The sequence below is a fragment of the Aythya ferina genome (genome assembly GCF_964211825.1).
Source record: "Aythya ferina genome assembly, chromosome: 7".
Classification (NCBI taxonomy): domain Eukaryota; kingdom Metazoa; phylum Chordata; class Aves; order Anseriformes; family Anatidae; genus Aythya; species Aythya ferina.
The window spans coordinates 29,561,665-29,575,691 of NC_140302.1; the positions used below are offsets into that span (position 1 = coordinate 29,561,665).

The 14,027-nt window shown below is 42.5% G+C and overlaps 1 protein-coding gene across 1 annotated transcript in view; it reads left to right on the plus strand.

Moving 5' to 3' along the window:
* The first annotated feature begins 876 nt into the window (after positions 1–876).
* TRUB1 (TruB pseudouridine synthase family member 1) overlaps positions 877–14,027 on the plus strand; it is a 29,912-nt gene continuing 16,761 nt past the window's right edge. Inside the window, exons 1-3 of the mRNA XM_084525740.1 lie at positions 877–1,048; positions 1,920–2,015; positions 5,994–6,049. Coding sequence (XP_084381866.1) covers positions 901–1,048; positions 1,920–2,015; positions 5,994–6,049 — 300 coding nt within the window. The 5' untranslated portion in view covers positions 877–900. The remainder of the gene's footprint in view (positions 1,049–1,919; positions 2,016–5,993; positions 6,050–14,027) is intronic.

Genomic DNA, 14,027 nt, shown 5'->3' on the forward strand with positions numbered 1-14,027 from the left:
CCTTCCTCATGTATAGCTTGCTTTAATGCCTTGGGAGTGTTGTCAGAGAAATGAGTCTGTACAAGTCAGGCCTGAAGAGGAAAACCCACGCGCTGTACTTCCCTTGTGATTTAACAAGAGGAGGGAGAGAGCCGAGAGAAGCCTGCCTTAGCAATACTTTCTTATATGACACACGTGAAGGCGGGAAGATTAATGGACTGAGCAAGTAGTCAGCAGAATATAATTCTTTTAAGTTGTGCAGGGAAGGTACAGTGACTAACGTTGTGACGGGTGAGGGGGAGGGACAGCAGCTCTCCAAACCCATTTATCAGAAAGCCATGTGTTTTTCTGCCCATACTGCAGGACAGGGTGAGCTGCATGCAACCACAAAATGTAACTTATGTACTTGAGATTAGCAGCTATCGTCCATAAATGTGATATTCCAGGAGTCAGGCACCTAGCACTGAGGTGGTTCAAATCTCAAATCCCGCCTTTGAGCTGGGTTGATAGTGCTGTAAGATTTTCTTCTCAGTGCCAAAGGCAGAACTGCAGGGGTCTCACCGCCTTCGTTAAAACGCGATACGTTTATGTTCTAATTGACTACCTCCAGCTGTTAGGGAAACCTGATAGCTTTATCTAAAACTTGGGCCGTAATCCTACAAATTATTGTGTATATGCCCAGCTGTAAGCACGGCTCACGCAGCCAGGCAGCCGTGCTACCAGCCACCCGCAGAGTGCCCTGGTTTGGGGGCACCAGTTGGAGACCATCCCTTATTCTCCCAGTATGCCTTCACTCCTGGTTGAGTTACAGCATATTTTATGAAAGGACTCCTAGGTTTTTTTTGATCAAAAGGACGAGCCGGAGCCCGGCCGAACTACGTTTCCCAGCGGCTCCCGGGCGAGGGAGGGCGGGCTCGGAGCATGGCCGGCGGGGAGGCGGGTGGCGGCGGCGTGGCGGCCAGGGCGGCCCAAAAGCTCTTCTCCCTCAGCGGGCTCTTCGCCGTCTACAAGCCCAAGGGACCCACCTCGGCAGCCGTGCTCAACCTGCTGAAGGAGAGGCTGCTGGCAGGTAGGAGCCCGGCCTGCTAACCGAGGGGGGAGGCCCCGTGGGGATGGGGGGGGGGGGCCCCCATCGGGCCAGAAAACCCCAAAAGGGGTCATTTGGGGGGGCTCGTCCCGAGGCACGGCATGGGGAGGTTGTGGGGTTTGTCCCCCTGCTGCCGCCCCACCGCCGTGGGGCCCGGGCCTGGGGACTGTAGGGGGGTGCTCAGCTCTGTGCCAGGTGCCTCTTGCTGCTAAAATAGCTAAATAAATCGGCAGCCGAGTGGAAACCAAAAAGTGTTTCAAGGAAGCTGGAAGTTCAGGGCATGGCCTCCAGGAACTTTTTTTGCTGAATACAAATGGAGTCTTGGGTGTCCCTTACCAGGGGAAAACAAAAGTTTGATCATTGAAAAGACATGAGGGGCTGTGGCTTGGATTTCCTTCATAATGGATGTGGGGACTTGATCATCTAAATTAGGCCTTTATTAGAGAACAGGCTTCTTCTCACTTGGTGAGACCCAAGTGTAGAACGGGCTCACTGAGGCTAATTTGCCTCCATAGTGAGGAGGCAGTGACTGCAGCTCTTGTGTGGGTGACTCCAGGTCACATCTGATATGAAAGGCATAACAGAGAGATATTGCAGCATCCTGGTCAAACTTTGGAAATAATTAAGGAGGCTTAGAACATCAATCATACTCAATGCTAATAAATAAGGAGCAGTGATGTGTACACGATTCCTGGAGTCATCAGCTTCATCAGAAGTAAGGTGGGTTGGGATGCTCAGTACAGCAGTTCCTGCACCACTATTTCATAGTTCAAGTGTTTTTTTATTCTCCTTTAGCAATCTGGAAATATGTTTTATTTGTCCTGTAATGCCTCCTTTCCATTTCTATTTGCAGAAGCTGGTGTGCAAACAAATGGTAACAAAAGAAAAAGTCAGGTCTTGAAAATTGGACACGGTGGAACTTTGGACAGTGCAGCGACAGGAGTTCTGGGTAATGAAAAGTATAAAGACAGTTATACAATGAGCTCGGGAAACATTTTCATGCCTACATGAAATCAGAGGTGGAAGAACAATTTGGGATACACGTGGCAAACCTTGTGGTGTTGGGGGAAGGACAAGTTACTGGAAAAGAGTGATCCAGGTTAAATTTCCCCTTCATCTACTTCTACATGCATATAATATGTTCCTGAACAAAAGGTTATTTTTTTTCCCAAATCCCTGATATAAGTCATGGGCTATTACATGAATTCATTGCACAACATTCTGTATTTTCTAAATAACCTCAGAAATTTATGGCTCTTTTTTTTAGTTAAGCTAGGGATTTATAGTCATCATAATTTTCTAAAGTATTTGTTCTTAAAATAATGCATTGCTGGGATTTGGAGAGAGCCTTTTGGGCTTGTATACTTGTCAAAGGATAGATGAATAACAGCAATTCAAGTGCTGATTTTTTGAGGCTTAGCACAAAAATAGTTTTCACTTGCTGTCCTATCTTGCTTATTAAAGAAGAATCATCAAGGAGATTTTTGCCTTTTAATTTTGATAGTGATTTATTTATTAAATTCCTTTGTTTTGTTAAGGAAAAGGATATATCAGTTGCTGTTGAAAACTTGGCCGGGGGTATGATAATTGGGCTGGATTAATCCCATATCATATACTGTCACCAATGGTTTTGTTGATAGGTAATGTGGAAAACTACAGCTTGCTTTAATCATAGTTTTGTAGCTCACCTTGGCTAGAAGAAATAACAGTGATACTTGGGTATAGAAAATCAACAGTGCAACTATGGGTGTACACGAAATAAATCCATTGAGCTTTGATGTAATGACACTCAGGGAGAACTGTGCTTCAAAGGAATGTTTTTTGCAGAGATTGGTACTAACAGAGGCCTGTATATGCTGGTAATCATTGCTCTCTGTCACCTTGAGCATTTTAAAATGGAACCTTCTTGGGCTAGGAGTTAAGTACCAGCTCTTCCAGTTCTGATTTCCTGTGGTCTGTGGCCACTCACCAGAGAACAGTGTGTGTCTCACTGAAGCCCGGGTTTTCCTTTTGCAGAGATGTTCCCATTGAGCATATTACTGCTCATTGTGGGACATCAACGGCATTGATCCAGAGGCAAAGAAAAATCGCTCGACCTTAATTGCTTCTCCTACTGTTCTGTGATATCCAGCAGTCTCTGAAGCCAGCTCATGTGGCATGACAAAAAGTACTTGGGCTTGATGTGCTTGGTAAAGACAGAGAAGTTCATCACCTTAATATGCTACGGATTGATCCAGAAAGGCATGGGATGTTTCATTCCAGTGCCATACAAAACACGCAGAGAAAAATCAGTGGAAGTTAGATTGGAAAGGACAAGACTGGTGAGGAATGGGGAAGGGAATGTGTTGAGATTTCCTGGGGGGTTCAGGTAAGATTATGAGGAGACACAATAGAAACAAGTTACTCAGAAAATGTGTGCTGCTTTTTGGTGGGGGGTGGGAGGGCAGGAAGCTTTATTCCTTGGTGTGTGGGAGCATAATAAAGAATTCTCTGAAACCTCTGACTGTCCACTCTCCATCTTTGCTGCTGTTTCACAGATTGTATGTGCTCAATATCTGTAACTTTGTGTATGTGAAGTAGCTGATACAGAGCACTGCTTGGTGTGCAAAGTGTACTGCAACCACCTGGGCAGTGCCTTTCATCAGAAGACACACTTCCATATTTCTTTTCCTACTCCCTGCAAGTGTAGATGAGGAAGGGCCTTGGAGGCAGAGCTCAGTCATTTATGGCATTAATGAAAGGTGACTTAGGGACCAAGTGGCAAACGATGGCCCTGCACTTATAAGAGTCTGGAGTGACTGCAGTCTCTGGGAGGTGAAGTCTTTTCTGTCCCCATCTGTGGCTTCTGTTGCATTTGGAAGGTGATGAGAGCTGGGACTCAGCTCGTATTTCAGTCAGGTCTCGTATATTAGAAGAAGCAAGGAACTCTAACTTAAGTCTTTAGAGTACCTTGTTTTAATATCAGTGTAGGGCTGTGGCTCTCATTGAGTGCTTTTTGCTGTATGATAGCAATTGTTCATCTTTTTCTTGTTTCTGCATGCCAATAATGAGCTGTAGTTCCACAGAGGAAGAAAAGAAGAAAAAGCCACAAAATTAAAAGCTAGTGGTAAAATTTTAGGAGCACTCATTACATCTTTAAGAAAGCGTATGTTATGGAGCTATGTTCAACCTTATGTGAGGAAGATCTGAGAGTAAAATCTTAGGGTTTCCTGGGACACAGGGCTCCCAGTCTAAGCCGTTTATAAAAAGGCAGAGGTAAGTGAGCAGTGGTGGTACTCCTGAAGTTGGCATTATTTAATCCAGTTAGTAACAGGCATTTAAGAAGTGGTTTGGAAGGTGGCAAAATGCAAGTGTGAAATTCAGTTAAACCTTGCTGTGTCTTGTGTAGTCTGGCAAGTTTAGTTTTTCAATAATACACATGCTATGCTAGTTGATGATTAACAAGGAGAATTGTTAGTCTCTTATTCACAAAAGCATTCGATGCCTCTAAAACTACTCTATTGAATCTCTTGACGCTTTAAAGCAAATTTCAGCTCAGCAGTTGCATTGAGCTGTCAGTGATGTCATCAAGTTGTAAGAGAAGTGCGTGGTTACAAAGTTTTATCTGTGTGCTTATCTCCTTCTCTCAGCCTTGTTGCAGCTCAGTCTGGTGAATGTGACAGGAACACGCTGAACTGAAGGCATGCAAAAGCACAAGCACAAGGGCATATGTGACTGTAAAAAAAACCCCGAGAACCAAGAGGATAAGTTACAGGGAATAAGAATTCTTAAGAGTCTCAGAGTGAGAAGCTTTAGAGCACAAATGTGGTTTTGGTTTTTGTTTTTGTTTGTTTTAAGAAGTCCATTAGCTGGCTAGATGCTTTTGTTTCCTGGTTAACACAAAGCTGATTTCTTGCAAGTTCCCTTAACCTTTCCCTTAACTCCTGAAGTTTTATTAAAATCAAGGACATAGCTGTTATGTATTTCATGTACAACTGATGCAAATATTTTGCTTTTAAATTTCAAGAAGGGTGAAGGTGACCTTCTATTACTGCAACAGTAGAACAATTTAAGAATAACTTCTTAATTTCTCATCAGCGCTGACTGTCTTTTTTTGATGTGACCTCCTGGAGAATTCTGCAATGAATTACAATAAATAGCATGGCGATGCTCTCACAAACGTGTGGTGACAGTGTATCTGGCTCCTCATTGTTTTCTATCTTCCTTCTGTTGTCTTTTGTTTCTTTGGATTGCTGTATGTGGAGAAAATCAATAGGAAAGCTTATCCAAGCACCATATTGTAAAAAGCTTTAAAGCAAAATGTAAAATATTTCTTTTTCCTGTCTGCCTCTTTTATGAAAAGCTGAGTGATTGTCACTTTCTGTAGTTCTTACTTAAGATGGAAAAGACAATAATTTGTACATACACAATAACAGGAGGGTTTGATTATAGAAGATTTTTGGCAGAGGCAGTTAGACCTTTTGATTATTTTACTTGCTTGCTGTGACCCTGATAAACTATTTCATTACGCTATCTTGCCTGGATTTCTCTTAGCCAGCATCAACCTTTAAAAGGCCTATTTACTTAGAGTGAAGGCCAGATTCATTATTAGTGAGCCATTGCCTTCATCAAACCAGAGACGGGGTTAATTGCACTGTCTGTTTCTTTGGCGATTAAAAGCTAGATAAATATAGGAGCTGAATTAAAGCATTTTAAGAATTAGGTGAAGCTTATTTCTTTTCTGCTTTAGATGTGTTTTTTCTTTCACTAGTCCCATGTTATTTGAACATCACAGAGAGATTTTCTCATCAGCACTGACTCTCCTTATGTGCTAACTGAGCACGAAAGGCAGTATTTCTGATGAGCATCATATTTAGTAGTGACTGGTGTTGAATAAGGGAGTTGTAGAGCTAGTTCTGAAGTGGCACTTCTCTTTCTGTCTTTGCAGTGGTTGGCATTGGAAAGGGAACAAAACTGCTGAAAACTATATTGGCTGGTTCCAAGGTAAGGAATATTAAATGTCGTGTGTTTGTGGTTTTTGCTTGTTTTTTTCTTCCCATGAAGAGCTGCACCAACATACAAATATCTGAAATGTCCATTACATTCACTGTAAATACATACTTCTGTTCCTCTTTGCATTTGGGCAGAAGTTTGATGTTGAGGCTCTTATATCTAGACTGGTCATTAAAAAACCTTTGTTTGTCTTTGGTCTTTATCAACATTCTGTAGGAAAACAAATTCCTATTCTACGAGAAGATTTCTATAATATTTCAGTGTTTTCAACAAAGAGAAAAACCTGAAAACATGTAATGCAGATGGCACCATAAGGCATGCTTTTGGAATGTAATTGTGTGTGATGGTTCAGTTTCTGTTTGATTTCCTTGTGTGTAGATAACATAACTACTGGTCACCTTGCAGTAACAGATGGTCTTTGTTTCTTTTCTCCTTTCTTAAATGCAGCAAGACCTTAAGAGGCACCCTTTGGAGTGAAGTATGTTTTGTGTATGGGGTAGTAGCTTTCACTCCAGGTTCTGTCTATTTCAGACAGGTGATTTGCAAACACCTGGACAGGCACATGTAAGGAGCTAAAGGTAACAAAAGCCTTCTGGCTGCATGAGTTAGACCAAACTGGAGCCTCAACAGGCAGAAATCTTGTTCATTGCTGCTTTTGATCAGTTGCACTACATCTTTGGTGAGTGCACTCCAGACTGGAGGAGTTACTTACACAAAGAGGAGCGTGTGCTCCAGGAATAACCTACCAGTGTTGATTCTTTCTTTGCAAGTAAAATCCTGTGTTTTTAGCAGTTATTTTTAAATGAGAAGTTTAGGTAAGAATGAAAGATGCAGAAATCAATTAAGCCTACCAGATTTCATCTTGTACTCAGGGAAAGTCAATAGAGAGGGCTCAGCAAATTGATAGCCTTTCTAATGCATTCATTTCTGCTATTTTCCCATTCTCTTCTGGTCTGATCACTTAAGCTGTTTGTAGGTGTTGAAGTGATAAATTGAGGTAAAATTTGATTGATAATCTTCAGTTCAGCTCAAAGGAAAATACTTTGACAGAAGAGAATACAAGCAGGATAAAAAGCTGTAGCTGTAGAGACAGGTACAAACCTTGCTGTGTACTCTGTCAGTCTCTCAACTGACTGAAATGGGCTTGTATTGATATATAGGACCAGATTTCAGTCTCTTATGTTTGAAAACATACAGTGAGCAGCTGGAGCTGGGTTTTCAGTTGAAGTGTAAGGAGTTAGGTGATAAATCCTGTATGTATGTTCTGAACACTTAAGACGTTGCATTTCTTACAAATCACAGGTTTCTATCTCTGAAATCCTAGACATCACATTTCTCTCATTGACTAAGCAAAACTGAATTAAAATTAATCTGGGATTAGAACAGACATTTGAACAGAAAAAAAAAGTGTAATTTTAGTCTTTGCAATTTCAAGCAAAAAAAAATTAGCAATTTAACTAAAACCACCTCCATAGTTTCTTATGCAATTTGACCAGTGCTCACTTGTTAGTGTTTCTTGCAGCTGAGAGGCCAGAACCCAAAAGCATCCAGGAGGAAGCATACTACGAAGCTGAATGCTGCTTTTTTAGCAGCTTCTCTACCCTCGTGTTGTTAAACACTTGATGAAATTTCAAGGCTCTTGTTTAGTTGGCTGTTTAATTACCAGTTCAGCAGTGCCCAGGAGCACTTAAACCTTGAGCTTCCCTATTGAAGCAGCATTACTCTGCATATCTTCATATGGATTCATATAATATTCCTCCTACTGAGGAGTTTCACCAAAGTTTTTGTATCCTCCTCCCCTCTGGCACAGCTGCCCTAACCTCTGGGAAGTGGAAAGCACAGCCCTCCAGTTCTAGAAGTGTTTCCAACCCTCATTAGGAAATTATTTTTATTTAAAGCATTTCAGCATGGAAGTTCTAACCTTTTACCACATGACATATCCCTTTAAAGAACATTTAAGTTAAACTAAAGCTTTGAGATAATTCAGTTATGTCTTTGTAGTGTGTGGAAAAATATCTTGATTTCAAAACGCCTCAAGCAAGTCAAGAATCTCTTAAGCTGATGCTCAGAGGAAGCAGCTGTGGTGGATGAGGCAGTTCCTACTGTTTTGGCAGAAGAGCTCCTTGGTGACTTGGCCGTCCTGCAGCCAGTAGGGTCATTTATCTGAGTGTTGTACCCAGGAAGCTCAGGAAGGCTTAGAGCTGCTGCTGCGGGACAAGGGAAGGGAACACAGAGGAGAAACGGGCAGTGTGGACAGTCCAGAAAGCTGCCCCAGCCGGATCCATCAGCTCTCACCTGGCCTTAGACTGGATGGGCTGCGGGCACGTGATTTAATGAGGCAAGTAAAGCTACATCCTTACAGCAGCTCTGCTCTTCCACAGGAACTGTTTGGATGCTCTGATATGGCAGAGGGAGCGAGGCAGCTAGCATCTGTGCCAGATGGCCTGACAGTCATAAGCCTTCATTTGGAGCTTGTCTGCCTCTGCTTTCTTATTTTCTGTTTATGCTTTGATAAATTAGGCACGCTGTAACTCAGGGTAGCAAGCTTAAGGAAGTTGAAGGATTTGCTGCAGATACCTGCCTTCTTGGGTTTGGCCACGCTTACAGGAAAGGCTCATAATGTAGTGAGAGATGATATAGATAAATACATGACTGTCTAAATACCTTTGAGGTTTTCTTTTTGCATCCCGTGCCATGTATTACAATTTTCTACTCTGATATTTTTACCATTGTGGATGCTAAAGTGCATGCTGAAAGGTGTGATGTTTTTCTTTTATTTTGTTTATTACTATAAAGATTCAGCTGAACTGGCTGAGCTTCACTGGTTAGGATTTACTGTTTCTTTATAGGAAATATATCTTGTAAAGAAATAGTTCAGTCTATCATTGTTGGCAGCAGAGCTATGCTGAGTGGCCAAAACGTATGTTACTGCAGTAAACTCCATATGGTGGCTCTGCCAGAGATTGGACTATTTCTGATTTTTTTTTCTTCTTCCCAAACATTGTGTGAAACTTTCCTGACTCTGTGTGGCAGCTATGAACATTATCACTCAATTTGCAACTTGTACATATTATACAAGGAGTGTTACTCTTCCTCTGTAAATCATGTTCTCCACTGGTGCTCTGTCGGATTCACCTCCTTATGTAGTAACTCAAAACAAATAAAAATGTGTAGCCAAGGGCAATACCTACTTAGTGTTCCAGATCTCATTGAATTCTTAGTGTTTATCCAGAAATAAAAATATGTCCAAGCTGGCTTAGGTTTTGTTTGTTTGCATTATTTTGTTTCAAATGTTGCAAGTGAGGGGGAGAAGCTGAATCCTTTTGGATCTGGGATGTAAATTCTGAGCATTTAATACGTGTTCCATAGGAGAATCACTTTTCCATCTTATGTGCTGGGACTTGAACTTGTTCTGTCTTGGACTTTCCCCACTGCATTGTTTAGAGATAAATTGTTTTATTGTGTTTGCAAAATAAAGATAGTTTCTTGTTCTACTATTTCTTGTTTCACTGGTAAAGTGAATAGAATTGGGGTGGACCAATTTTTATTATTATGGTAAACGGTTTTTCAAGTGCTCAGTCTTGTGGGTGACTTGTCTCTCTCAAACACAATAATAGAAATGACTTTTTGGGGAGGGCGAAGGGGTTACAGAATGCTAGTTAGAAGTACATTTTCCCAAATGGTAATGCTATTTTAAAACCTCTCATCTCCTAGAATGTGCTGCTGTAATGTAGAAACAGACTCATTAGAGGAGGGGGGGAAAAATGTAGCATTAAGTAATGAAATTTTTCATTATTCTAATGCTTTCCATTGGGAGGAGTTGTCTTCCAACACATACAGCATTTATTTTTAGTTAGGATAAAACAGGATAGTTTAAACTTTTATGCTTCAATTCCATGCTTAATTTGCATATTTTTCAGTGAGATAACATCTAGGTTCACCCTAAGAGTTTTATTTCACTCCTACAAGTGTGAATGAGGCCAGGACTTGGCTATCCATCTAACTGTGATTGAAATCATTGCTACCTGATGAGCAGAAAGCAGAAAGTTTTGTTTTTATCTAAGGATGCAGCTTCGTGTCATGGTCTGTTTATAATCTGAAACCTCAACAACTCAGTGATAGGAGGGGAATTGCTTGAGTGCACTGAGATGTTTGCACAAGCTTGGGCAGGAGCTATTTAAAACAGAAAATGTAATCTCAGAAGTTCTGGCTTCTCCAGAATGAAACACTATCCAAAATAAAATAAAAATCACTGGGTGGAGTAAAACACAAAATCCAAGTCATTGCAAGCACTAGAAAGAGAAAAAGAGATTATGGGCAGAACAAATATACATGAGTTACCTGATATGTGGCAACTTAGATTTATTATAATTGGACTATCTGGAGTTTCTGTGAATCCTGGATGGGAAATGAGTACTAGTCCAGTGATTAGGTCTCAAAACTTGGCATTCACACTTGCATCCTATGGAAGAATTGTTTTCACAGCGCTTCTGAGAATTTCGGAGACAAGTAAGTTGCTTCTTGCAGTGTGATACCTGGTTTAGATTCATATATTGCAGGTTTGTTTCTCTGGAGGGTTGGGACCAGATGCTACAAAACAAAATGTCCATAAAACAGGTTGTTTCTTTACCTCCTGTGATTATCTTACTGTCCTAAAAGATTAGGCTTTAATTTGTATCCCTTAAACTTCTCAAACACAAAGATTGCCAGCTTTCTCTGAGTTCTTTTTCTTTTTGAATTTAGTCCTTAACTCCCATCTTAAGGCAGTGAGTCCAATGAATTAATAATGCGTTAAAAAGAACATCTAGGAGTTCTATAAGGAGCAGAACTAATGAAGCCTTTTCTTGTGACTTCGTTTGTTTACAGCTCGTTAGACACCAAAGCCCCATGTGGACTCGTTGGTATCCGGTAATACAGTGGGGCTCCCTCTGGGGCCTTTTTCTTAGTGGAAGCTAGAACAGATTTGTTTCCTCTATCTACCTATTTTCCTGAGATTTATAAGAACTCAGGATCTCTGAGAACTCTATTCTTCTGCCAACATTTGTGTGTTTGCACATTAATATGCATACCGTGATGGTATAAGTGCTATATCTTATGAAATCCTTTCTTTTTAAAGAGCCTTTTATTTTCTTTTAAAATGTATTTCTAAAGCAGTTTGTGCTCCAGTTCATATACTTGAATTATGAGTGCAAGAAAATTGATCTGACTTTCCTTTTGAGGGATGCTCTTGGTTGTGTGTGCTCTTATTTTTAATATTAAAAGATTTCTCCACAGTATCACCAGCTGAGCTCTTTGCTTCATCATGCTTTCTTTTGGAGCTGGCAGAGTCAAAACTATTTATTCATACAGTGGATAGTGGTGTGTGTTCTGTTTTCTTTTTCATATTCTGGTATTTTTAACATTCTTTTGGAAGGGTGAGCTTGTGAGTAATGGTAGTTTTTTTTGTATTTTATTAAAGTTATTGGTGTAGTAAGGCAGGCTAGGCATTTGAACCTGCAAGTATTTTCTCAGGTCTAAAACAGAACCATGGGTTCTAAAATTAGATGCAATTTCAAATCTGTTCAGAGTTTAGTGAAGTAGGTATCTTTTAGATCACTTCTGAAAGAAAAAGTTACTGGTTGTGACCATGGTACACCAGCGGTTCTGGCCGGGCAGGCAGCGATGACAGGTAAGACCCCAGCACTATTCCATACAGATGGGCTGTTTCATTGCCTCCTTGCATAAAATGGATTAAGAAAACAACTTCTATCCCATGTGAGGTAGCAGGATTCTTTATCAGCCGGGCTTCCAGTCAAGAAGGGTAGGGGGATTGCTATTGCTTGCATGATGAGTCTTCAGATCCTGTTTTGCTTCTGTTCACCTGTGTGTATCGGGTTTATGTGGCAAGGCTTTGGTAGTGGGGGGCCGTGAGGGTGGCCTCGGTGAGCAGAGCCCTGCAGCTGCCCCATGTTAGATAAGGGCCAGTTTCAGCCAGCTCCAAAGGGACCCACCACAGAGCCGAGCCAATAAGCAATATTGTTTGTGCCTCTGTGAGAGCAGATTTAAGGAAGAGGGGAAAAAAAAGATGCACAGCAGCAGCTGGGAGAGTGAGGAGTGAGAAGCAGCCCTGCAGCCCCCAGGTGAGTGCAGTGGGAGGGCAGGAGGTGCTCCAGGCACACAGCAGCAGTCCCCCTGCGGCCTGTGGAGAGGCCCCTGGTGGAGCAGGCTGTCCCCCTGCAGGCCAATGGTCCCACATGGAGCAGATCTCCATGCTGCAGCACCCCCATGGGTGGAGGAGGCCCCGGTGGAGCAGGTGGATGTGGCCTGGAGGAGGCTGCGGCCCATGGAGAGCCCCCACAGGAGCAGGCCCCGGGCCGGAGCTGCAGCCTGCGGAGGGGAGCCTGCGTGGAGCAGGGAATCTGGGGGGAGCTGCCGCCCACCCGTGGGGGACCCGTGCTGGGGCAGTTTGCTCCTGGGGGATGGACCTTGTGGGATGGAGCCGTGTGGGAGCAGTGCTTGAGGACCTGCTGCCTGTGGGCAGCCCCCGCAAGCTCAGTTTGGGAAGGACGGCATCCTATGGGAGGGACCCCATGGGGAGCAGGGGCAGAGAGGGACCGTGAAGGAGCAGCAGAGACAAAGTGTCAGGGACTGACCGCAGCCCCATTCCCTGTTCACCTGCATTGCTCAAAGGAAGGAGGTGGGAGAGGGGGGAAGGTGGTTTTGGTTTCTTTCCTTTGTTTCTCACTGCTCTAGCTTGTTAGCAATAGGCAATAAATTTCACTAATCTCCCAACTCTGAGTCTGTTTTGCCTGTGACGATAATTGGTGAGTGATCTTCCTGTCCTTATCGCAGCCCTTGAGCCCTTTCCATCATATTTTCTCTCCCTTTCCCTTTGAGGAAGGGGAGTGAGAGAGCACTTGTGGTAGAGTTCAGCTGGGTAAAACCAACACGCTGTGGTTTTAGCTGGTGTTCTGCCTCCGCATTGCACTGCTGTCACATCCAGCTATCTATATTTGTTGTGAGGAATCCAAGTAAAACTGGATAGCTTGCTCTTTAACACTTTCCCTAGGAAATTTTTCATCTGCAACACCTTCTCGTTTTTCACTCCATGGTTCGTGCCCTTTCGTTCCCACACCTCTTTGTTTGTGGTATGCCATCCACACTGAGCAAGGGTCTGACAGAATTTTGGTTGGTTTTGAGATTGGAGAAGGAACGAAAAAGAGTGCTGTGTGTGACCCGCTCACTTAAGCAAAATGGATTGTAGCTACATAAAATGTCATTGCTTTGCCTCTGTTCAAGCCCAAAGAAATTGCTGTTTCCTTACAAGGAAGGTAGGAGAGGAAAGAAAGAGATAAGGTTATCTCCTAGGGGAAGGAGAGAGCCTGGTATATTATTCATTGTGGAATGTGAGGGGGTTAGTGTGAGGTAACATTATACTGTGCCATAAATCCAATATCTCTATTGAGCTCGTGTTTTTTTTTTCTGAGCCCAGTGGAGTTATGAATTTTAGTTCCCAGGCTTGTTTTGAAAGGTGTTTTATAGGTTTCCCTTGAGGAATGGGACTGGCAGATCAGCGATGGAGCGATTGTTTTATGAGTGATGTTAACCCACAGGCAGATGGATGTGTTTCAGCCCTTGTAGACGGGCTAGGTGATTCATCCTGACATGTAGTGGTTGCTTAATTTCATCCGTTTAGTTACCATTTTTGTGTGTTCACTAAAGTATTTTACACTCTTAAAATACACAAATAGGACAGAGACTTGCCATTTCTGTTACCTGGTATTTGTTAGGGAGTTGTGCGAACAGATAAGGAACTCGTAGGTGCAAGACGTTATCTCTGATACTAAAGCTTGACCTACTTATGTCTGTAGTCCATGATAGCTATATCCAAGCACCACCATGATACTGTTTGCTTTTTGTTTTAACCACTACTGACACCTGAGAATTTTTGCAGGACCAGAGCTTTCTGTTGTCAAACCGTGGCCTCGTA